This window comes from Nelumbo lutea, chromosome 2 (genome assembly GCF_056320005.1).
Source record: "Nelumbo lutea isolate HS-2025 chromosome 2, American lotus-T2T, whole genome shotgun sequence".
Taxonomy (NCBI): domain Eukaryota; kingdom Viridiplantae; phylum Streptophyta; class Magnoliopsida; order Proteales; family Nelumbonaceae; genus Nelumbo; species Nelumbo lutea.
Window position 1 is genome coordinate 8,663,943 of NC_142685.1, and position 24,526 is coordinate 8,688,468.

A 24,526-nucleotide genomic window follows, 5' to 3' on the forward strand; every position below is an offset into this window, starting at 1 on the left:
TAAAAAAAAAAAATCTACTGGATCTTCCAAAGAGCAAAGGAAAAAAAATCAAGGGAGACAAATCTGATTACTTCCTTGAAGCAATAACAACCTTGAAACTTGAGGGTTTTCTCTTAAACCCTAAAAAAATGCAGAAAGGAAGGGTTTTTTTTTTCTTAACCGTACCTCTTATATCAAGAGATCCTTGCTGCTGATTTCTGGTAAGGCTTGAAAACTTACCAGAAAATCCTGAGAAGCTTTGACCTTGATAATCAACTTTAGTCTTGAATAGAAGAAATCGATCTTGAACCAGAAATCTTCTGAAACTTTGATCGCCGCCTCTAATCTTGATCAAGAACTGATCTTGATCCTCTTCTCTTCATCTAATTCTTCCTGGTTATCAAAGATCTGATCCAATCTTTGGACTGCTGCTGTAGATAACCTCCAAGAATCAGCCGAAGGGAGCTTTCTCTATTCTTCCAGCCCTAGGCAGTTCTCATGTGGTCGGCTGAATCAAACTCACATGAGAAGCCCTAAATTTGGCTGTGATACCAAGTAGTCGTACAAGACTACAGAGACTCTTTAGGTTTTGAACAGAAAATAAAGAGAAGAAGAAAAAGAGAAGAAGAGAAGAAGATAGAGAATGAGCACTCGTGGGAGAAGTTTTGAAAGAAGAGAATGGTTGGAGTGCTTAAAACAGCCGCCCCACTCCTTAATTTATATACCTAGTTTCCTAATTGTAAAAGAACTTTAATGCTTACATGGCAATAAAAGATAAGATTAAAATAAAATTAATCCTAGATAAGATAGAATAAAACTTATCCTACTAGGAAAGCTGATCCTATTCAATTAAATCTAAGTACATCTCAAGGTGTCACACGAATACTCTTAATGTGTGGTTTACAGTTTCCTACAGCTCTTTCACTAAAATGGCACAGGTGGTAATAGGCGCCAATTTGCCTGTTTTAAACAAGGAGAAGGGGTTGGTTCAGGGAGGAACCGAACCTGGGCCTGATAAAACCAAACCGGGCTTCGGGCTGAATGTGCGTGACTTTCCTAAAAATCACGTGAAGCTGCAGACTTATAAGCAAGGGCCGAGTGTTAGTAAAGGTCCCATGGGCTTTGGGCGATTTAAAGAAGGCCCTAAATTCTCAGGGACGGAGGTTGTACCTGGGCTGCAAAAATCAGGCCCATCTAAGGCAGGTAAGACAGGAAGCCCAGTTCAGGGGCCCAACCCAAAAGATGTTAACTTAAAATGGCACGTGACCAACCATGTGCCTTCGATAGATGGTAATTACCATCTATCTTCTTCCTCTTTGAGTGCAGTGAATCGCGCAACGGGGAGACTGAACTCGCCACACTATGGAGATTCGAAACAATGGGTTCCGGCAACAAGATTAGAGCAGTCCTCACCTGAAAAACGAAATCCAAGGTGCCTTAAACGAAGGGAGTTTGAGGAAAGAAAGAGGGAGTTCTCTCAGTTTGAAGATTTCAGCAATACTGAATTGGATGATTCTGAAAGTCTAGGCAGCATCGATCTTAGCAGATCAAAGGACATTGCTGAAGAAGAGAACCTTGGAACGGAAGTATTGTTCCTGGAGGAGGAGGGATGTGTTTATCAGAGTTTTGAGGGAGGTTTGAAGTTTTCGATGGAACGGCAGAAGATAGCTACAGTTGGGACCCAGATTCTGTCTACACTGGCAAGGGAGATCAACTCAGTAGCGCAGGAAGAACAGGTTATGGGTTTGGAAGGGAAAGACTCTACCGGAATGCACTATGATGTATCGCCTATAGCCAAACAGCAGTGGAGACTAACTCAGATGTGGAAGTTGACAAGTTGTTGATATCCTATAATAATTCTTCTAAGAAGATCAGAACTCAGGAGACAGATTTAGACTTGCATCCCGATGCTGGTTCTGGTCCTCTGAAAGAGTTTCATTTGGCTCCTAACAATGAAGGTACTATTGTCAATTTGGTTTTTGTTATTGATGCTCTTCCTGTGGTTGAAACAGATATGCTAGCATCTCGAGAGGAAGTTTTAGGTGAGGAGGAAAACAGAGAACTTAGCATTGGTGAAGGTGAGAGAAGAGAGGGAGAGGTGGAGATGAAGAAGAAGCGGGAGGAAGAGTTAGAAAAAATTTGGGAGCTAATTTGTGAGTTATTGGAGGAGTATAAAGCAAAGGAGGGGAGGGGTTAGATGGTAGGTGATGAGGGCGGATTTTGCCCTCCAATGACATTGTGACGCATGGCACCTCAGAACAGCTAGGTGACACCCGGAACCACTCAGGCAACAATTTGCCAAGTCGATGGTGTCCAACTTGGCGGTCCGGCGGCTTGGCACATGCGTCGACCTGGCGACCTGTGAGACGTGTTCGCCAACAAATTCGACATGCATACCCCACGATCCTTGGAGGTTGGCCCTCGTTCCGGAAGATGGGCAACGTGCATGGCAGTTACCTCCGAGGATCTCGGACTAGTTAGACACGTCCTCCTGGAGATCTCGAGGGAGATACTTAAGCAAGGCCTATATAAAGGCACCAACCCCAATGATAGAGGTAAGCAAGCAAGTAAGCAAATTCCAGCTCTCATACTTTGTGATTTTTAGCTCACAGACTACTATGAGAGTACTGACTTAAGCATCAGAGCGACCTCGCCGAGTTAGCCACCCTGGGTCCTCTGACATTTGGTTCCTTGCAGGTCTCTAAAGAGCAACGAAGCTCATCAATTCAGCTCACCACCAGGCAGCTCGGCCCCCTGGTCAGTGGCACCTCACAGGCAGCTCGGCACCTCACAGGTAGCCCTGCACCTGGTCAGCCTAGTGCCTCACAGGCAACTCGCCACCTAGTCAGCCCGATGCCTCACAGGCAGCTCAGTAGCCAAAGTTCTCCACTTCGGCCTGAGTCACTGGCCACTTGGAAGCAGACCAAATGATGAGGTACTTAGCACAAAAAATTGGCAATAACCAAAAATATGATTCATCAATTGGCGCCGCCTATGGGAAACGCTACAAACAGCTAAGTTCTCATCCTCTAAAAGGCTAAGTCCTCACTTTTTAGAAACTAAAGCTCTCGCTTTATAGTTTCCATTTTTTATGAACTTAAAGACTATGCAGGAAGTTGATAGCTAACAGACCAAGCATCTCTACCAACTTTATTTCAACTCGGATAAAGCCTCATCAATCCTCTCTGCGAGGTCCCCTCTACAAAGATGAGCTCTTCGTGGCTTCCACGGGAGTTGGCGGCCAACAGACTGCATGGACGCCCTTGCTGGTCGAGCCTTCTAAGGCTCCCGTGCGAGCTGGCAACCTAATGTCAGTAGTGATGCCCCCGTAGGTCGAGCTCCTAGTAGCTTCTTGTAGGAGTCGGTGACCAGCGTCACGAGGCTGATGTAGTGCAGCCATAGCACTAAAGTATCGAACTGGCGAAGACCTCGGTACCACATAAGACCCAGTCGCCTCTTCGGCATGGGCAAAATCAAGGAGCGGACTGCGAGTCGCTCCCAGAGCATAAGGAATTGAATCGATGCTTACGAGTTCATCAAATTATTCATTCCGGGCCAATAGGAGAAATCTACTCCCTTCGCCAAGTTACTTTCAGCTCGGGAGTGGGGGGCAAATGATGAGGGCGGATTTTGCCCTCCAATGACATTTGACACATGGCACCTCAGAACAACTAGGTGACACCCGGAACCACTCAGGCAACAACTTGCCAAGTGTCCAACCTGGCACATGTGCCAACCTGGCGACTTGCGAGACGTGTTCGCCGAAAAATTCGGTATGCATACCCCACGATCCTTGGAGGTTGGCCCTCGTTCCGGAAGATGGGCAACATGCATGGCAGTTACCTCCGAGGATCTCGGACCAGTTAGACACGACCTCCCGAAGATCTCGGGGGTGATACTTAAAGCAAGGCCTATATAAAGGCACCAACCCCAATGACAAAGGCAAGCAAGCAAGTAAGCAAATTCTAGCTCTCAGACTTTGTGATTTTTAGCTCGTAGTCTACTATGAGAGTACTGACTTAAGCATCAGAGCGACCTCGCCGGGTTAGCCACCCCGGGTCTTCTGACATTTGGTTCCTTGCAGGTCTCTAAAGAACAACGAAACTCATCAATTCAGCTCACCACCAGGCAGCTCGGCACCTCACAAGCAGCCCTGCACCTGGTAAGCCCGACGCCTTACAGGCAGCTCACCACCTGGTCAACCCGGCACCTCATAGGTAGCCCTGCACCTGGGTAGCTCGGCACCTCACAGGCAGCCTTGCACCTGGTCAGCCCGGTGCCTCATAGGCAGCTCGTCACCTGGTCAGCCCAGCACCTCACAGGCAGCTCGGCATCTCACTAGTAGCTCGGCAGCCAAAGTTCTCCACTTCGGCTTGAGTCATCGGCCACTTGGAAGCAGACCAAATGACGAGGTACTTAGCACAAAAAATTGGCCATAACCAAAAAATCGATTCATCAGTAGGGATTTTGATGCAACTCCTTAGAATAAGGAGAGTAACAAAAGTTCTAGGCTACAGGGGGGGAAGTAAGTATAGGCAATGGGTTGGCTAAAAAGTTAGAGGGGAATGTGAGAAGGAAGAAGAAAAAGAGATCAGAAGTGGAGAGACTATTGTCAGATATAGAAGGTGATATTGAGTTTAGTGGAAGGGGAGAGAGAAGGAAAGGTTCCTTGTGAGATGGAACCGGGTTCGTAAGGGGCGTACGAAAGGAGTCTTATTATGAAAATCATCAGCTGGAATGTGAGAGGGTTAGGGAGTGCAAGAAGGAGAAGGGCAATCAAAGACCTGCTGAGGAGAGAGAAGCTTGATATAGTCATGTTACAGGAAACTAAGTTGGCAGATTTGGATAGAAGATGGGTTAGGAATGTGTGGAAATCAAGAGGAGTGTGCTGGACCTTAGCTCCCTCATTGGGAGGCTCGGGAGGGATAGTGACTTTGTGGAGAGAGGATGTTGTAGAATCAATGGAAGAACTTGTAGGGAGATTCTTTGTATCTTTAAAATTCAGAAATGTGGAAGATGGTTTCATTTGGGTATTAATGAATGTCTATGGGCCAAATAATTATAGGGAAAGGAAGGAAATGTGGGAGGAGTTGTATGGTATTCAAGGCTTGTGGGATGGCCCATGGTGTTTAGGGGGGGGGATTTCAATGTAATCAGGTTTTGCAATGAATCAAATAACCCCCAAAGATTGGTTACTACAAGTATGAGAAGTTTTAACGAATTAATCAACACCTGTGGGCTAAAGGAATTACCCTTTCTACAAGCTAATTTTACTTGGTCAAATTTCCAAGAAAACCCTCTTTGCTCCAAACCTGACAGATTCCTTTTTAATGTAGAGTGGGAGGATCATTGGAGGAATTTGGTGGCTAAAACCCTTCCTAGAGTTACATTTAATCATTGCCCTATACTATTAGGTCAAGATGTTCTAGGCTTTGGCCCTCGACCTTTTAGGTTTGAGAACATGTGGCTAACCCATCCAGATTTTGAACGAAAGATTGGGGAGTGGTGGAATGAAGATTTGAGAGGGGTTAAGTGGAAAGGTGTAAGATTCCACAAAAAGTTAGAGACTATAAGCAAGAATTAAAGAGTGGAATCAGGAGCATTTTGGAAGGGTAGAAGACTAAAAGAATTCTTTGATGTCTAGGATTGATGAACTAGACTCCAAAGAATCCTAGGGAGGAATGAATGAGCAAGAAAGGTTGTTGAGAAGTAGGTTAAAAAAGGAATTGGAAGAAGTGCTACTTAGAGAAGAGATCTCATGGGGGCAAAAGTCAAGACACAAATGGATTAAAGAAAGGGATGGTAATACACAATTTTTTCATGTGTTGGCTAATGGGAGGAGAAAAAAAAATTGTGGCCAAATTAGAAGCAAGGTTTAAAATGTCAATGTCGATGGAAATGTCGCTTACCAAAATATAGGTCATATGTCAGAAATGTCGAGGGGAAATATTGTAAAAATTAGAGACATTGTGGAAATATTATGAAATATGTGGAAATATGCACTGCTATTTTGTAAAATGATAAAAGAAGAATTAATACATATTTCTAGACTATTATCTTATTCCCAACCATTATATAAAGCTAAGAAGCTAAGCTCAATAACAAATTAGTAAATGACGATTTACTGATTTATTATGCATTTTGATGTTTTTACAAGGTTATCTGATATTTTATTTTCTTATTTTTAATTCTGATTTATTATAATTTCTAATATATTTATTTCATACTAGTAAATAGAAATACATTTATTCTTATTTTTTAAATATTAAAGTTATAATACATTATGTTTTATTATAAATTTAATAAACTGATTCTCCTTTTTGTAGTATTAAGATTATGATAAATTATGATTTCTTATAAAACTTAATGAATTTATTATGATTTTTAATACTAAACTTATAATAAATTATGATTTAGTATAAAATTTAATAAATTTATTTGATTTTAATAAATATTTTAAAAAATACTAACTAGTTAATATTTTATTACTTGAAAAATATTTTATGTTTTATATTATAATGTAATTAATTTATTCTTTTTTTTTATATTTTGTTAATTGTTTTTTATAAATATTTTATTTGAAATATTAAATAGAAATTATTAATGGAATAATTTATATTAATATGCTATATTATAATTACTAATGTACATTAGTTGACATCCTGTCGATCGAAATAATGTAATTTGTATATTGCCATCCATTTTCGTGTCGGTGAGCCTCGACGTTGACATATGTCAGGCGACATTTCGTGACATTTGAAACCATGATTAGAAGTGGATGGGGAAGAAATCACAGATCAAGATGAGATAGCAAAAGTGTTGGTGGATCATTGTAAATCAATTGCAGGGAAGCCTCTGAGCAATAGACTAAGGTTGGAAGGTCTAGATTGGCCCAGGCTGTCTAAAGAGCAAGCAAGATGGTTAGAGAGGAGTTTTGAAGAAGAGGAAATTAGGCATGCAGTGTTTTCAATGGATAGATCCAAAGCCCTTGGACCAGATGGCTTCACCATGGCTTTCTATCAAGATTGCTGGAATGTGGTGAGGGAAGACCTTTGTGCTGTGTTTAAGGAATTTGAAGTTAATAGCAAAGTAAGCCCTGGAGTTAACGCCACTTTCATAGATCTAATCCCTAAGAGAAAAGAAGCAAAAAACCCTAAAGATTTTAGGCCGATTAGTTTGGTGACTAGCATATGCAAAATCCTGGCTAAAGTGTTATCCTTAAGGATTAAAGTAGTGCTACCCTCCATCATTAGTCAAGCACAGGGAGCTTTCGTTCAAGGGAGACAAATAACATATCAGATTCTAATAGCGAATGAATGTGTGGAGGAGATGAGAAAGTCCGGAATGCAAGGGTTTGTTTGTAAGCTGGACTTAGAAAAGGCCTATGATCTGGTGGATTAGAGCTTCTTACTAGAAATCTTAGGGTGTTGTGGGTTTGGAGTCAGATGGTGTAATTGGATAAAGGGATGCATAAGTTCTTGCCATTTTTTGGTCTTGGTTAATGGGGTAGTCAAGGATTTTTTCCCAGCTCTTAGAGGTTTTAGGCAAGGTGACCCCCTTTCCCCTTTTCTTTTTACCCTAGTTGCAGATGTCTTTAGTAGGTTGATCTCGAAGGCAGACAGGGAAGGTGTAGTGAGAGGCTGGAGGATAGGAAGGAATGGGATTAGGGTGACCCGTTTAGAGTTTGTTGATGACCTAATAATCTTGTGAAGGGGGTGATAGGGGAATAGTAAGTAATCTCAAGTCTTTAATAGAGTGCTTTGAGAGAGTATCAAATCTGAAAATAAATTTGGAAAAGAGCTATGTGGTGGGAGTGAATCTGGATGAGAGGACCCTTGAGTCGGTGGTTGTTTAGGTTGTCCTATTTCCTATTGGCCTTTACAGTATTTAGGTCTTCCTCTTGGAGCCAACCCTAAGGAGAGCATATTTTGGGCCCTGGTTTTAGAAAAGTTTGAGAAAAGGTTAGCCTCGTGGAAAAGGAACTATATTTCTTTAGGGGGTAGAGTTACCTTATTGAGGGCTTTCTTAGCAAATCTGTCGATTTATTATTTCTCTATGTTTAGGATTCCGGTTAAGGAAGCCAAGAAACTAGAGAAATTAATGAGAAATTTTTTGTGGGAGCCAGGGGAGGAAAAAAAGGATCACTTAATAAATTGGGGAATAGTGTGTAGGAGGAAAGAGGAAGGTGGATTGGGACTGGGGAATTTAGTTTTGAAGAATAAAGCGCTCCTAGGAAAATGGTTGTGGAGATGGTCCCTAGAACAGGAGAGACTTTGGCATGAGGTGATAGCTAGCATACATGGCAGTTTGAGCAATGGATGGGATACTGGTGTATCGCGTTGAGCCACTCTGGCAACTCCTTGGAAAGCAATTCAGAGTATTCTTCCTCCTTTCATCAACTGTATCAGGTATGAAGTCAATTCTGGTACTTCTGTTTTTTTCTGGGAAGACATCTGGGTGGGCAATTCTGCCCTTAAGGACAGCTTCCCTTCTCTCTATTCCATTTCTTGCTACAAGGGTAAAACAATTTCTCATTTTCTCCCATCACCTAATTCTTCATCTTCTTTGAGTTGGGACTTTGGGTTTTGTAGGGGTTTGAGGGATCATGAACTATCTTATGTTTCAGACCTGTTGTCATTGCTTGAAAGTGTTTTTCTGGACCTTTCCAGTTCTTATGTGCGACTTTGGTCTCCAAACCCAAAAGGTTACTTCACATGTGCTTCCTTTTTCAAGTCCCTTTGCTCTCCCTTGAGACAAGTGGGGTTCCCAGCTAAGGAGATCTGGTCTAAACCTGTACCTCCTAAAATTACCATGTTCTGCTGGGAGGTTTTCTATAGGAAAATCAACAGTTCAGATCTACTGCAGAAGAGAAGGCCTTCTATGTGTTTGTCTCCTAATTGGTGTGTACTTTGCAGGGCTAATGGTGAGGGTTGCTCTCACTTATTTTTAACTTGTCCCTTTTCTGATGCTATTTGGGGTTGGATCTTTGCTTTGTTTGGTTGCAGATGGAAAATGACCACAGCCATAGATCAGATCTTTGATCCTTCCTTCTTTGTGTGGCCCACAGAAACTGGTAAAACAATGTGGAGAACCATTAGAGCTGTTGCTCTGTGAACAATTTGGGAAGAAAGAAATGCGAAGATATTCCAAGAGAAGGAGAGAAATGTGCAGAATGTAAAGGATTGTATTTTGACCAGGGAAATCCACTGGCTGAGATCATTAGATTCCTTCAAATCATACTATTTTGATGGCATGTGGAGGAACTGGAGGGCTGTGTCTAGCAGCAGTAACAGAAAGAACAGGGTACTAGATGTGTGGGTACCCCCTTCAGAAGACTGGACAAAGCTGAATTTTGATGGTAGCAGCCAAGGAAATCCGGGGTCTTCAGGGATTGGTGGGGTGCTGAGAAATAAAGATAGTAACATTCTAGCTTTGTTCTCAGGCTTTGTGGGTATAGGAGACTCTATCAGAGCTGAGCTCCTAGCAGCAGTACAAGGCATTCAGGTTGAGGATCAGTTAGGAGTTCAGAATTTGATTATTGAAGGAGACTCCAAAGCTGTTGTGGGTTGGCTAAAAAATCCAGATTCAGTGATCTGATGCTACAGGGGTATTATGAGGAAAGCTAAATGGTTCTCAAGGAACATGAATGTTATTTTTCAGTGGGTGGGTAGAACAGCTAACACCATAGCGGATGGGTTAGCTAAACAAGGGGTATCAAGGGAACAGTTATTCTGGGCAGCTTTGTAAATTTTTTGTTACTAGTCTGAGGTAGTATATTGTTGCTATTGTGGAGAGGTATCAGCTCGTGCCCCTCCTTTGGAAAGGCTGTATTGTAATATCCTATTGCTTTTATTGAATAAAATTTTAATCATTTATCAAAAAAAAAAAGATTCTATACTAAAGAGAAACCCTGGTAGAACTATATTTTTCTGTACAGTTAATTTGTTTTGCTTAGACTAGAAGATTTGCAAGTGCTATAAGGACTTGTCTTGTCAACTTTGCACCAACTAGTGATACCAATCTAGGGTGTAATCTTCAACTTTGCACCAACTAGTGATAAGGACTTGTCTTGTCAACATAAGCAGCCTTTCAATCCTCCTACTGGGATTAAAGAGTCTAGCAGGATCAAAGGAACTCAACATGATACAGTTCTACCCAATTTCTCAGCAGAACCCAGCTTTAACAGAATATTGAGATAAGCAAAACCATAACTTATAGGGGAAAAGAACAGTGAAGCAGAAAATGAGGGCATTTGAGGGGAACACACAACTGTTGTCAAGCACCTTGCCTTTATATAAAAGGTGAGTGGTAGTCAAGATTAATCAGGTATGCTATTCTGCATGGAGCAAAATTTTGAAGTGGAGATGGGCATCCTAAATCCATTTTCATTGAAAGGATTCAGCAGAGAGGCTGATTAGGGAATTCTGAAAAGATTCCCTAAGAGAGATTCACATTTGCTTCCATATTATAGCACCATTTACCTCATCTTTGTAGCCACGAAGACAGTGATCCCATGCCACCTAACTGCTCTCCTCAGAAGAATTTACATTCCTTCTCTCATTTGAAAATAATGAATTTGCTTTAATTCACTTTGTATTTTCCAGAAACTCCAGCCAAAAAGCATGCAGATTGGCTGAGGCTCCCAGTCTAGTTTAGTTGTTCCATACTGATGTAATCTGTAATATATGCCACAGAGGGGCTTTTTTGTCTTTTCCTCTTCTTTTATTATGTACGGTCGTCCTAGTATTTAATCTAAAGCTGGCGCCGCCAGCAAGAACTTTTGGCTCTCATTGGTTGAAGGATTCCTCTGATTTTTCTGGATTGAGAATGAAGGGAACAAACTTCTTCTGGACCTGAGAACTGTTCAGCTGCATCTTTCTCATCTGTTCTGGGCTGAAACTGAACTGAAGTGATTTCAGAAGTTATTGATGATTGGTTGTGTTTCGACTGCTGCTACAGTAGTCTGAACAGGAAGAAGAAGAAGAAGAAGAAGAAGAAGAAGAAGAAGGGTCTGTCGAAAATCTGATGGTTAACCCATCCAGTCGACCCCCTTAATCTATATTAGATTCTAATAATGTTTACAAAGACAGAAATGCCCTTACTTAAGTGTGGGGCAGAGTAACTCTAATAACACTGCCACATAAGCAAGTTACTTAATAAACAGAAGAAGACTAAACTACCCCTATTCGGCACATCTTAACAGGTTGAATCTTCCTAAGAGGCCGGCTGTTCTTTTTTCTGTTTTATCTTACTTTGTCTTGGACTCAAAACCCCAGAATTCTCTCGGACTGAACAGGGAAACTTTTTTAAACTCTTTTTTTCTTGGTTCTTGGTGTTGATACCAAGAACAGGTTAAGGTTTGCCAAGACCAAATGATATAAGGTGGGTTTAATCTCTTCTTTGTGGGTTGGATGATCCAGAAACCAATTTTCTTGTGAAGTAATTTGTAGGTCATGAGTGACCTGATTTGGCTGACTGGTACAGCAGTTGTTTACTGATGTTTGTGGCTAATATTAGCCTAGGGGAGATCTGTTACACCTCTGAGAGTGTTCAGGTGGCTAGTATAGCAGCAGAATACTGATGTTTGTGGCTTAATATTAGCCTTGGAGGCCCATTTTACCTGTCAAAGTGTGTTACTACAAGAACTGAAATTATGTCCTGATTGTCAGAACACTTAGAGTGAGGGCTGTGTAGTTTTTGTGGGTGTGTGTGGACTGAAATCATGAATACTGAAGATTCTGCAACCTCAGAAACCACCATGAATCAGGGTGGAACGAATAGTGGTCATGACTCCATGAATTTCCCAATGACTATTACCCCTTTGGATGGTAGGAATTACCTGGCATGGTCTAAGGAGATGTGGCTGTATGCCTGTATATCACAGCCATGGGTAAGGAAAGATATATTAATGGGAAAATAAAGGAACCTAGGGCTGGTACTGCTGAATACGATAAGTGGGACCAAGAGAATTGCATGATTATGTCCTAGCTTTTGACATCCATGTTACCATCCATCAAATAGAATTTTATGTGGGCTGAGACAGCAAAAGAAATATGGGACCAAGCGAAGGCAATTTACTAAGAGCAGAGGCACTATGCTAGAATTTATCAGCTACAAGCAGAATCTTTGACATGTAAGCAGGGAGAAAGGAGCTTATCGACCTATTATTCTGCCCTCACTTCAGTTTGGAAAGAATTAGACTATTATCAAAGCATTGATTGGGAAAGTGAAAAAGATGCCAAGGCCTATAAACGACTAGTCTCGCAGCAAAGGGTGTTTGCTTTCCTTCTAGGTTTGAATCCCATGTATGAACCTATTCATGTTCAGATTTGGGCAGCAAGGATCTTCCGTCTGTCCAAGAGGTATATGCACTTGTTAAATCTGAAGAGAATAGGAAGTCTGCCATGAATCCTCTTGAGGAAGAGACTATTGCTCTAGCTGAAAGGGGTTACATTGGGGCACCAAGAAAAGGGGAAAATCAGAAAAAGACAGATGATAAAGACAAGCTGTTGTGTACTCATTGCCAATAATCTAGGCACACCCATGAAACTTGTTGGGAATTGAATGGGAAACCAAAGTGGGTACAAGAACTGGGTAAGAAACCAGCACAAGAACCGAGCAAGAAGCCATACCAAAAGAAGTTCACCTCGGCAAACTTAGCATCTGAGCATCAGAGTACTTCTCAGGATTCCCCCTGGTTTTGACCCTAAGGAAGATATTATCAATTCCTCTCGTGACCACTTAGAGCAGTATGGTAGGGCTCTCCACAATGCTGATTTTGGATTCACACCTTCTACTTCATTTGCCTTCTCTTCAGGTAATTCTGCCTTAGCTTTCCATGTGTCTACTGATAACTCGGAATCCCCATGGATCATTGATTCCGATGGATCCAGCCACATGACTGGTAAGCCAACCTTGTTCCAAACATGCTATCTTCTCTCTAGCAAAGATAAAGTGAGGTTAGTTGATGGATCATTCTCCTCCATTGCTGGTCAAGGATCTATATCTTTGCTTTTTGGCCTTTCCTTATCTAATATTCTACATGTTCCAAAGTTACCCATTAACTTGTTGTCCATTAGTAGTATTACTTATGCCTTGAATTGCTCAGTAACCTTTCTTTCACATTCTTGTGTTTTCTAGAATTTGGCCTCTAGGAGAACGATTGGTAGAGGGAACATGGTGGATGGTCTCTATGTGTTGGAGAACAAAGTTGGTATTACAGTTTCAAAGTATTTGAGTTCGTCAAATGAGAGTCAGGTTATTTTGTGGCACCACTATTTGGACCATATGTCCTTTGAGTCTTTGAAGTATTTGTTTCTAGGTTTGTTTGTCTTTGTTTGTTAGTGACTTTCAATGTCAAGTGTGTCAATTGAGTAAACATTGTAGAACTTCATTTCCTTTACGTAATAAAAGATCAGAATTTCTTTTTTACATTGTGTATTCAAATGTTTGGGGACCTCTTAATATTCCAACTAAGAATGATTACAAATATTTTATCTCCTTTATTGATGACTTCTGCTACACTTGGGTTTATCCTATGCATTCACGGGAGGAAGTTCCTAAAATTGTAAAAGATTTTCAGCATATGGTTTACACCCAATTTCAATCAGAGATCCAAATCTTTCAATTAGATAATTCCAAGGAGTACTTCCATGGGGACCTCACAGAATTCTTTACATCTCATCATAGGGGCTTATGTGCTAGAACCCCTCAACAAAATGGGGTTGTAGAGAGAAAAAACCGACATCTCCTTGAAGTTGCTTGGGGATTGATGTTACTGATGAATGTCCAAAAAAGATTCTAGGTGGACGTTGTCCTGATTGTTGTCTATGTTATCAATAGGACACCATCTTGGGTATTGGAATATAGGTCCCCTCATCAGCTCCTCTTCCCTAAAGCACCAATGTTTCCTATACCTATGTGTGTCTTTGGATGTAAGTGTTTTTTTCATGATCTCTCTGTTACTCATGGTAAGCTTGATCCCAAAGCTATTGTGTGTATTTTTCTTGGTTATTCTCTTTCTCATAAAGGTTATCGTTGCTTTGACCTTGTGTCTAAAAAATATTGTTTCAATGGATATTTCTTTCTATTAAAAGTCTATTATATTTTAAGTTTAGTAACATAGGGGTATTATTGTACTTTCTCCCTCTTTTATTTTGTTTTATGTCGCCCTAGTATAAATACAAAAACCTAGCGCTGCCAGCTTGACTTTTAGCTCTCAATCTCTTTTCTCTCCTCTGTCTTCTCTCTTCTCTCTTCTCTCTTCCTTTCTCTTCTTTCTTGGTGCAAAGGATTTTTTTTTGCAGTTATTCAGTGTGTGAAGGGAAAATCGTGTAAATTGGAGACAATTTATCTTTCTGGGTGTTATATTACACTATTTTAGGGTTTTTTGTGCCTGCTTTGAGTGTAACCTGAAGTTGTTATCATGAGTGGTGAAGATTCTGCCATATTTGGTGTTTCCTTAATGCAGAATGGAATGAGCGGGGGTATGGATTTATCCTTCCCTATGGCTGTCATGCCTTGGATGGCTTAAATTATTTAGAATGGTTGAAAGGGATCAGGTTATACATTACTACAAGGGGAAAGAGAGGATATATAAATGGGAGAATTAAAGAACATAATTCTGGGAGTGTTGAGTATGACAGATGGAACTAGGAACTTTATGTGGGCTGAAACGGCTTATGAGATTTGGGAACAGGCAAAATCAACCTATTTTGAACTGCGTCACCATGCAAAAATCTATCAATTACAGGCAGAATCGTCCACTTGTAAACAGGGGGAGAGGAGTCTTTTTTGTGTACTATTCAGACTTTACCTCCATCTAGGAGTTAGATCACTATCAAAGTGTGGACTGGAAGTGTGATGAAGATGCAAAAGCATACAAGTCTCTTGTTTCCCAACAACGAGTACTTGCATTTCTCCATGGCTTGAACCTTGTGTATGAATCCATCAGAGTCCAAATCCTAGGCAGCAACGATCTTCCATATGTCTAGGAGGTGTATGCATTAGTACAGTCAAAGGAAAGTAAAAGAAATTTGATGAATAATTCTAGGGGGGATGCAGTTGTGTTGGCAGCGAAAGGGAATGTTTCTACAGGTGGGGGAAATCTCTTTAAGAAAGGGGACTTTCTAAAAAGGTGGATGACAAAAGACAAACTATGGTGCATCCATTTCTAGAAATCCCGATACACTTGTATACATGTTGGGAACTTCATGGGAAGCCAAAATGGGCTCAAGAATTGAGTAAGAAGCAATGTTCAGATTTGAATAAGAAGTCGGGACAGCAAAGTCCAAGAAAGCTCACTAGGAGAATCAGCCCCCTACTACTATTGTGACTCAGACACACACCTTTGGTTCTGACCCTAGGGAGGATATTATTAATTCCTTTTGTGACCATTTAGAACGCTATGGTAGGGCAATTTGTTAAATGGATGCTCCTCCCTCAACTTCATCTGCATCTACATCAAGTAATTCTGCCACAGCTTTCCATGTATCGTCTCATTCCCCTGACTCTCCTTGAACAATTGATTTTGGAGCGTCAAAACATATGATTGGTAAGTCCACTTACTTTCAGCCCTATCACCTCCTCTTTGGAAGAGACAAGGTGAGACTAGCTGATGATTCATACTCTACCATAGCTGGTCAAGGAACCATTTCTCTTCGCTTTGGTCTCACCCTACTTAATGTTTTGCATGTTCCATAATTCCCTATTAATTTGTTCTCTGTTTATAGTACCACTAATTCTTTAAACTGCTGAGTGACCTTTTTCCCTTATTGTGTGATCTAGGATTTAGCCCCAGGGAAGACGATTGGTAGAAGACTTATGGTGGATGGGCTCTACATGTTGGAGAATAAGGCTGGTCTTACAGTCATAGAGTCTAAGAGTCAGTCTAGTAAGAGTCGGGTCTATTTATGGCACAGTCGTCTTGGTCATTTATCTTTTGAGTCCTTAAAAATGGTGTTTCCAGAGTTGTTTAAGTCAGTGTTAGCGTTAGAGTTTACATGTCAAACTTGTCAATTGAGTAAGCATTGTAGAACTCATTTTTCTTCAAAGAATAATAAATCTGAATTTCCTTTCCATATTGTTCATTTTGATGTTTGGGGCCCTATTACTATACCATCTGAGAGTGGCTACGAGCATTTTATTACCTTTATTGATGATTACTCCAGATACACATGGGTATATCCCATGCGAGCTAGGGATGAAGTACCAAAAATTATCCAAGATTTCCACCAAATGGTCTTCACCTAATTTTAAATTGAAATCCAAGTTTTTCAATCTGATAATGTCAAAGAATATTTTCATAATGATCTCAGGAGTTCTTGGCTTTGCGTGGATCACTTCACCATAGCTCATGTGCCCAAACATCATAACAAAATGGTGTTGTTGAAAGAAAGAACCGACACCTTCTTGAAGTGGTCCGAGGGTTATTAATTCATATGAATGTCCCAAAACACTTTTGGCTTGAGGCTGTCCTTTGTGCTATTTATCTCATTAATTGTATGCCCTCTCTCTGGTTAGAGTGCAAAGCCTCACATCAGCTTATTTTTCCTAAGGCTCATCTTCTTTCTATTCCTCCTTGTGTGTTTGGTTGTTGTTGTTTTGTTCAAAACCTATCACCCAATAGTGGAAAATTGAATCCCCGTGCTCTTCCTTGCATCTTCTTGGGGTACTCCACCACTTAAAAGGGATATCAGTGCTTTGATCCCGTCTCTCGGAAGTATTATGTTTCTATGGATGTCTCTTTCTTTGAGAGTGAGTCTTTCTTCCTTGTTTCTCCTCAGGGGGAGTGTAGGAATGAGGAAAAACCGGTTCAGCTCCCTCCTCTTCCTGATCCTCCCTTTTGTGTTTTTTTTTATCATCACAAAGGCCAACCATGTTCAAGAGCTGTGGAGCACCTAGAAGTTGTACCACCAATGCCATCAAACTCTCTGAGGGTGAATCCTACCCAACCAAGTACCATGGTTCCCATTGACATTCCTACCCTTATTGCTATTGATACCTCTAACATTTCACCTTTCCTTTTGGCCTTTCTTTCTTCCATTGACAGTGTTCCTATTCCTAAGAATGTGGCAGAAGCTCTATTGTTGCCTGAATGGACAGATGAACAAAGAAATTCATGCTTTGCATAAAAATCGCACTTGGAAATTGGTATATCTTCATGAGGGGAAGGAACCAGTTGGATGTAAATGGGTTTTCACAGTAAAACCTAGGGCTGATGGCATGGTGGAGCGGTATAAAGCTCGTTTAGTGGCAAAAGGGTTTACACAAGTGTATGAAGTGGATTGTGCAAAAACTTTTGCACCTATTGCTAACATGAACTCTATTAGAGTCCTTTTTCTCTTTAGCTACTAATCTTGATTGCGACCTTCATCAACTTGATATCAAGAGTGCTTTTCCAAATGGTAACCTTGAAGAAGAAGTGTACATGGTACAACCCCCTGGTTTCCGAGCTCAAGGTAATGAATAGAAAGTGTGCAGGTTAAAAAAAACCATTATCTGGCTTGAAACAATCACCGAGAGCTTGGTTCAATAGGTTTCATATAGTTGTTCAGCAAAGAGGATACAAGCAATGTCAATCTTATCACATGATTTGTGAAAAGAGGTGAAGGAAAAATTGCAGCCCTAATAGTATATGTTGACATAGTTATCACTGGTGATTGGAAAAATGAAATTCAAAAGTTGAAGAGATTTCTTGCTACCCAGTTTTAGGTGAAAGATCTAGGTCCTTTAAGGTACTTCCTTGGAATTCAAGTTGCTTGCTCACAAAAGGGTATCTTCATTTCCCAAAGAAAGTATGTCCTAGATCTGCTCCAGGATATAAAAAAATTGGGAGTGAAACCCATTGATTCTCCTATTGATCCTAATCACAAATTAGGTGATTGTCAAGGTGAATTCATCAAGGATGTGAAACAATTTCAGAGGCTTGTAGGAAGATTGTTATATCTTTCTATGACCCAACTTGTCATTACTTATGCAGTGAGTGTTCTTAGCTAATTCATACATGCCTCTAAGACCACCCACCTTGAAGCAGCTGAAAGAGTTCTTAGATATCTTAAGAATTTCTAGGTGCAAGTTTATTGTTCCAAAAGCACGGGCATTTGAAAGTTGTAGTGTATACTGGTGCAGATTGGGCAGGATCCCTAAGTGATAGGAAGTCTACCAGTGGCCACTGTACCTTTGTCGGAGGGAACCTAGTTACCTAGAGAAGCAAAAAGTGGAATGTGGTGGCTAGGTCTAGTGTTGAAGCTGAATATAGGGCAATGTCTCATGGAGTGGTTGCAATTATGTGGCTAAAAAATATGTTGAGTGAGTTGGGATTTACAATTGATGGACCTATGACCCTATACTATGATAACAAAGCAGCCATAAACATTGTTGCTAATCTAGTGCTGCATGATAGAACTAAACACATCAAAGTCGACAAACATTTTTTTAGAGAAATGGTTGTCAAAGGGGAAGTGTGTACCCCTATGTCAGTTCTGAAGACCAACTTGCAGACATCTTCACAAAAAGGTTACATCACTTGTGGCATCATGATTTATGTGACAAGTTAGGCATGATTGACATCTATGTCCCAACTTGAGGGGGAGTGTTAAAAGTTTGTTAATATTTTAAGTTTAGTATCGTAGGGGTACTATTGTACTTTCTCCTTTTATTTTGTTTTATGTCGCCCTAGTATAAATACAAAAAGCTGGTGCTGCCAGCTTGACTTTTGGCTCTCAATCCCTTTTCTCCCCTCTCTCTTCTCTCTTCTCTCTTCCTTTCTTCTTCTCTTCTAAATAATACTTTCTTTGAAGATGTTCCTTATTTTCCTATTTCTCCTCAAGGGGAGTGTGTAGTTGAGGAGAAACAGAGTAAGACTCAAGTTTTATTGCCTTATATTTCTGATCCTCCTCCATTTTATGTCTTTCGGAGATTGCGTTACAAAAATCAAGGCCAACAAAGTTCAGTTGCCACAGAGCCACTAGAAACTATGCCACCAATGTCATCAGAGTCTCAGGGGTTGGATCCTTCACCTCACCTAGGTACTATTGTTCCAGTTGATGTTCCTGAATCCATTGACATTGACACTTAAAGTTGTGACCTGAACCTCCTTATTGCAAAAAGGAAGGGTGTCAGTTCATGCACCACACACCACCCCGTGTCTCACTTCTTGTCCTATGAGAATGTCTCATCTTCTTTTTGTTAGATAGTGTATGCCCTTAGCTCCAATCAGATTGATGTACAGATACATTTATTGTAAATGAATAAAAATACATAATTGTTTCTTGTTATCATTGGTGTGTTTCTATGTAATTACCCCTTAAACTAGACAATTATGAGACTCGTGTTATTTTAGAATGTTCTTAGTTGTTGGATAGACTTGGGGAGTTTATCCTATCAAGTCTGACACTATTGTGCTGCCAAAAAGGTTGGGGTAGCCTGTTTCGGCTGCTAGGGTTAGACCCAAAGCACATGTAGTGTATGCCTATTTGAAGCACTGAACCCGGACCAATTTCCAGTTATGCCCTGGACCTTGGAGACTGATGGGAAAAACTGGAAAGTTACACATAACCCCCTAGACTTGATTATGGTACCACACTGAGTGTCGGATCAGGTTGTCTTTGATATGCCAATCAATAAGATCCATTGTGGGACAAAACCTAGGTATGTTGGGGTAGCCTGAGAATTCACTTTAGTGGGTGATCATAGTGATAGAATCAGCCCCTTTGTCGGATAATGTGAATGATCGGGACTGCACTGTGTCTGATGAAAACCAAAACTATCAGTAGTCGATTTCAACTGTGTTTGAGATTTGTTTTGCAAAATATATTTATATGATATTTATATATTATGTTTTAAGAAAAAGTGTTTGCAAAAGGTTTTAATTCCCAAAACCCATCCAAGTAGAGAGTGCAACACTATACCTTGCAGTTAGGGGAGAAGTCCTTCCCTGTCGGGCAGTGTTTGATCATTGCAGGCTGAGAGGTTGAGTGTAAGAGACCATTAAGGGTTGTTTACTTAATGGGCTATATCTTACTTAAGTGCATTATCCTTGGGCCTTCATAGGATGGCTGGACTCATGGATCATTTAACTGTAAATGTTGGGTCCATTAAGAGCCCATACTGATGGACTCAGGGGTTCACTGCATTGGCAATAAATTTGGCTAGGCCTTTTCATAGAGGTTGGGCTGAACCCATGTGGGCTTATGTGAGGTCATTGTTGGGGTTCCACACCATACAAATTGAAACTAAATGGACCAGCAACTATCTTGGGACGTGAGCCACTTGCTTAATGGGCCTAAAGCCCATGATTAATGAGATTAATCAATTTGTCACATGACTGCTTAAGTTGTCATGTGACTTAGGTGAATATGGGTTTGGATATGGGTCTGGAACACCCATTCTCATAAGAGGATAAGTCTTATCCTTTGATAGAGTCCAAATCCAATTAAAGATTTGGATTAGGAACCTCCTATTTCGATTAGGAGTGGTGCTCCTTAAGGCTTAGGAAAAGAGAGAATTGAACTGCTCCAGATTACACACTCTGCTTTCAGTTCTCTCTCTCTGCTCTTGCCACCAAAAACCCTAATTTGACCTCCCCTTCTTGGACTGATTTTTTATCAGTTCCTTCTCTAAATTTTTCGAGAAACTTGTAGAGGATTTCCGTGCTCACCTCCCTTGTTCGATCCATACTGTTGGATTGCAGTTTTGCTAAAAACTGCATTGTTGAACCGGCTTCATTCAAAGCTGCGCCATCTTCAGTGGAAGCTGGTTTTGAGATTCAGTTTGGACGTGAACTACTACCACTTTGGGAGCTACGTCTGTGGATCCCGTATCAGGTATACATCTCCCTCCTTTTGGTTTCAGATCTGGTCCGGTTTCGGTACAAGAATGATCCTTGAAAAATGCAATTTTTCTAAAATAGGGAATACGATTCCCGGAATGTTGAAAGAAAATTTTTGAAATTTCGCCCAACCGTCTAGCATGGTTCGGCCATCCATATGATGGATCTCACCTTCCTTCACTTTTTGTGCTTTTCTATCTGCCATTGGTAGTGTTCCCCTTCCCAAGAGTGTTGTAAAGGCCTTACTTGTTCCTGAGTGGACAAATGCAATGAAGGAAGAGATCAGTGCTCTTCACAAGAATGGCACATGGGAGTTGGTAGATCTTCCTAAGGGAACGGAGTCTATAGGGTGCAAACGGGCGTACTTTGTAAAACATAAGGCAGATGGTTTTGTGGAAAGGTACAAGGCTCGGCTAGTTGCAAAAGGCTTCACACAGGTGCATGGAGTTGATTATGTCAAAACCTTTGCTCCAGTTGCATAAATGAACTCTATTCGGGTTCTTCTATCTTTAGCTACAACTCTTGGTTGGGAGCTTCATCAACTTGACATAAAGAGGAAGTGTATATGACTCAATCCCCTGGTTTTTGTGCAAAGGGCAATGAACAGAGAGTCTGCATATTGAAGAAATCTTTGTATGGTCTAAAGCAATCTCCAAGAGCTTGGTTTAGCAGGTTTCACCAGGCAGTTCAACAAATGGGTTTTAAGTAGTGCCAAGATGATCACACACTCTTTGCAAAGAGGGAACAAGGAAAAACAACAGCTTTGATTGTCTATGTAGATGATATTGTCATCATTGGAGACCGAGTCTCAGAGATTCAAAGATTAAAGAAATTCCTAGCTACACAGTTTGAAGTAAAGGATTTGGGGCATTTGCGTTACTTCCTTGGAATTGAAGTTGCTCGCTCTCAACAAGGCATCTTCATTTCCCAAAGTACACCCTAGATCTCTTAAAGGCTATAGGGAAGCTAGGGGCTAAACCTGCTAACACACCTATGGATGTAAATCATAAACTTGGGGACTACAGTGGTGAGCTCTTGAAAGATCCAAGGTAATACCAAAGACTTGTGGGCAGACTTCTCTATCTATCCATGACCAGGCCTGGCATTGCATATGTTGTGGGTGTCCTTAGTCAGTTCATGCATGCACCCAAGGAGGTGCACCTAGAGGCAGTAGATTGAGTTCTTAGGTACTTGAAGAAATTCCCACGGACAGGTTTACTCTTTAAGAAACTTTGTGCACAAATGCTAATTGGATCGGCTCAATGGATGACAGAAAATCCACCAGCGGCTATTGTGCCTTTGTAGGTGGAAACCTTGTGACTTGGAGAAGCAAGAAATAGAGTGTGGTGGCCAGGTCAAGTGCAAAGGCAGAATACAGGGCTATGTCACATGGAGTTGCAGAGTTACTATGGATCAAGAACCTATTAAGTGAATTAGGATTTCCTTTTGATGATCCTATGTTACTCTCTACTGTGACAACAAAGCTGCTATCAATATTGCAGCCAACCCAGTTCTCCATGATAGAACCAAGCATATTGAGGTTGACAAGCATTTCATCAAAGAGAAAATTGAGAAGGGGCAAGTGTGCACTCCCTACATTAGCTCCGAAGAACAGCTTGCATATGTTTTTACTAAGGGATTATGTTCACTGTGGCATTATGATCTTTGTGACATTTGGGGATGATTGACATCTCTGCCCCAACTTGAGGGGGAGTGATATAATCTGTAATATATGTCACAGAGGGGCTTTTTTTGTCTTCTCCTCTTCTTTTATTATGTACAGTCGCCCTAGTATTTAATCTAAAGCTGGCGACACCAGCAAGAACTTTTGGCTCTCATTCTTTTCTCTTCTCCTCTTCTCTTCTTCTTCCTTGCTGAAAACACATACTGGCTGTCAATCACCTTTCTCTGTTATGCTTTTATCCCCTAAATCATCAAATCCATTCCTCAGGAAGTGCTTAGTTCAACAAGCAAAGTGGTCAGTAGATTATGCCTCTTCTGTCCTTGGAATGTTCATGGCTGGGATGATGCTACTAAATGGTACTTTTCTCATTATTTGGGCATTCCACAAGAAGTTAAGTTTTATCCTTTCAAATATATCCACCACCAATGCCAGGATAGAAATAGAAACAAAATAGTAGAGTGGCATTAGAGAAGGCTCTCTTGACAAGAGTTAAATTGCCACCTGATAGGTCATGTCTTCTAGCCTACCAGTTTCCTCCAAATCATTCAACTACCAAAGTCCCAAATTGATTTGGATCTGTAATTTGCCACTGGAGGTACGCTCAGGTACTTGAATGGAAGAGAGCCATACCTGCATCCAAGTGTAACTACTGACTTGTACACCTTTCCAACCATAAGAGTTTCACCCCACTTCAACACTAAAATTTTGAATAGACTTGACCTGTTAGTTGGGATCAACTACCTAGAGGGAAACTATACAGATATATCACCTTCTTCCCTCTTTTATAGTAGGGTGCGCAAGACCTTAGCCTTCTCTTGGTTTGGTGGGAACACAGTGAAGAAGAGAAGGCAAGAATATGTTTGAAGAGTGCTTCAATTTCAAGTTTATGACCATCTAAATCCATAAAGGGATTCTTGTACGAGTCCTTTTTGAAGCCCCTTAGTCACATCGTGATCTGCATATCAAGTATAAATTCTATTTATCAAAATTAAGTATTTCTAGAAATATATATCACTAGTTTATGTTGTAGCAGAATGAATGGATCGAGGATCTACAGCATTAGATGTACAATATGTTATGGTTGCCAGTAATCCTTTGATTAAACATCATGCAAATCCAAACTCACCAGTTGATTTAACACCTCTTGAATGTGGTCTCAAAATCAAATGGAATAGATGATCTCAATAAGCTACAAAATAAAACCTGTTGGACCATCTTCATGGCTCTCAATATCATCCAAGATCAAGCATTTTAATTGGGTGAGGATCATTTATGACCTGTAACATTTTGAGCAATGTTTGCTCCAAATTTATGTTTTTAACAAATACACTGGTTGGGAGCAAGCAGCAGTCTACTGTCTCCTGACTGGCTCAGATGCAGTCACTTTATGTCATGGTAAGAAGATAGTCATGTAACTCATTGAAAGTTGCCTTACTTTATCCTTAAGGTGGTGTTTCATAACAGCTGAGTGCTGACTAGTCAGAACAAAGAAAACATCTATTTTCTGTTAGTTTCTTTTTGTATTTTGTGTAAACTAATGAGATCATATTTGGTTTGTAATTGTTATCTGTAAGAGTTTGATTATTATTTGGTTTTATTAGTTCTGATTTATATGCATGTTTACAATTGGTATTTAGGTGTAAAAAGATCATTCGTGTATGCAAATTGTGCTCTGTTCTGCCTTGCACTCACTGCAGTAGTGTCTGGAATTGTACCACCATTTACTGAAGATGTTGCTCGAGCTGTGAATGTAAGTTCTTGGTTCTTGTTGGCATTTAAGGTATGCATGATGCTTTTTGTCTGTCAAATAAAACTAGTTGTCCTGCTTTTGTAGCATCTCCTTCTGTCCAATATGCATTTACTGTTCACTCTGCTAAGTCATTAAAAAAATAAGCAAAAAGTCAAGTAAGGTGAGGCATTTTAAAATCTTAATATAATCTCCTGTCTCCATTCTTTTTAGGCAACAAAAAACAGTTTCTCATCGACTTTCTTTAGCTGCTGCTTTTTTTATTCTTTTTGTATTGGTCTTCAAA

General features: G+C 40.5%; 1 protein-coding gene across 4 annotated transcripts in view; it reads left to right on the forward strand.

Annotated features, from left to right (window-relative positions):
- Window positions 1-24,526, forward strand: part of LOC148868423 (Zn-dependent exopeptidases superfamily protein) — a 104,305-nt gene that overhangs the window by 78,313 nt on the left and 1,466 nt on the right. For all 4 annotated transcript variants that reach the window (XM_088971256.1, XM_088971257.1, XM_088971258.1 and 1 more), the window contains one exon: window positions 24,131-24,243. In XM_088971256.1, the coding sequence (XP_088827382.1) occupies window positions 24,131-24,243 (113 nt within the window). The remainder of the gene's footprint in view (window positions 1-24,130; window positions 24,244-24,526) is intronic.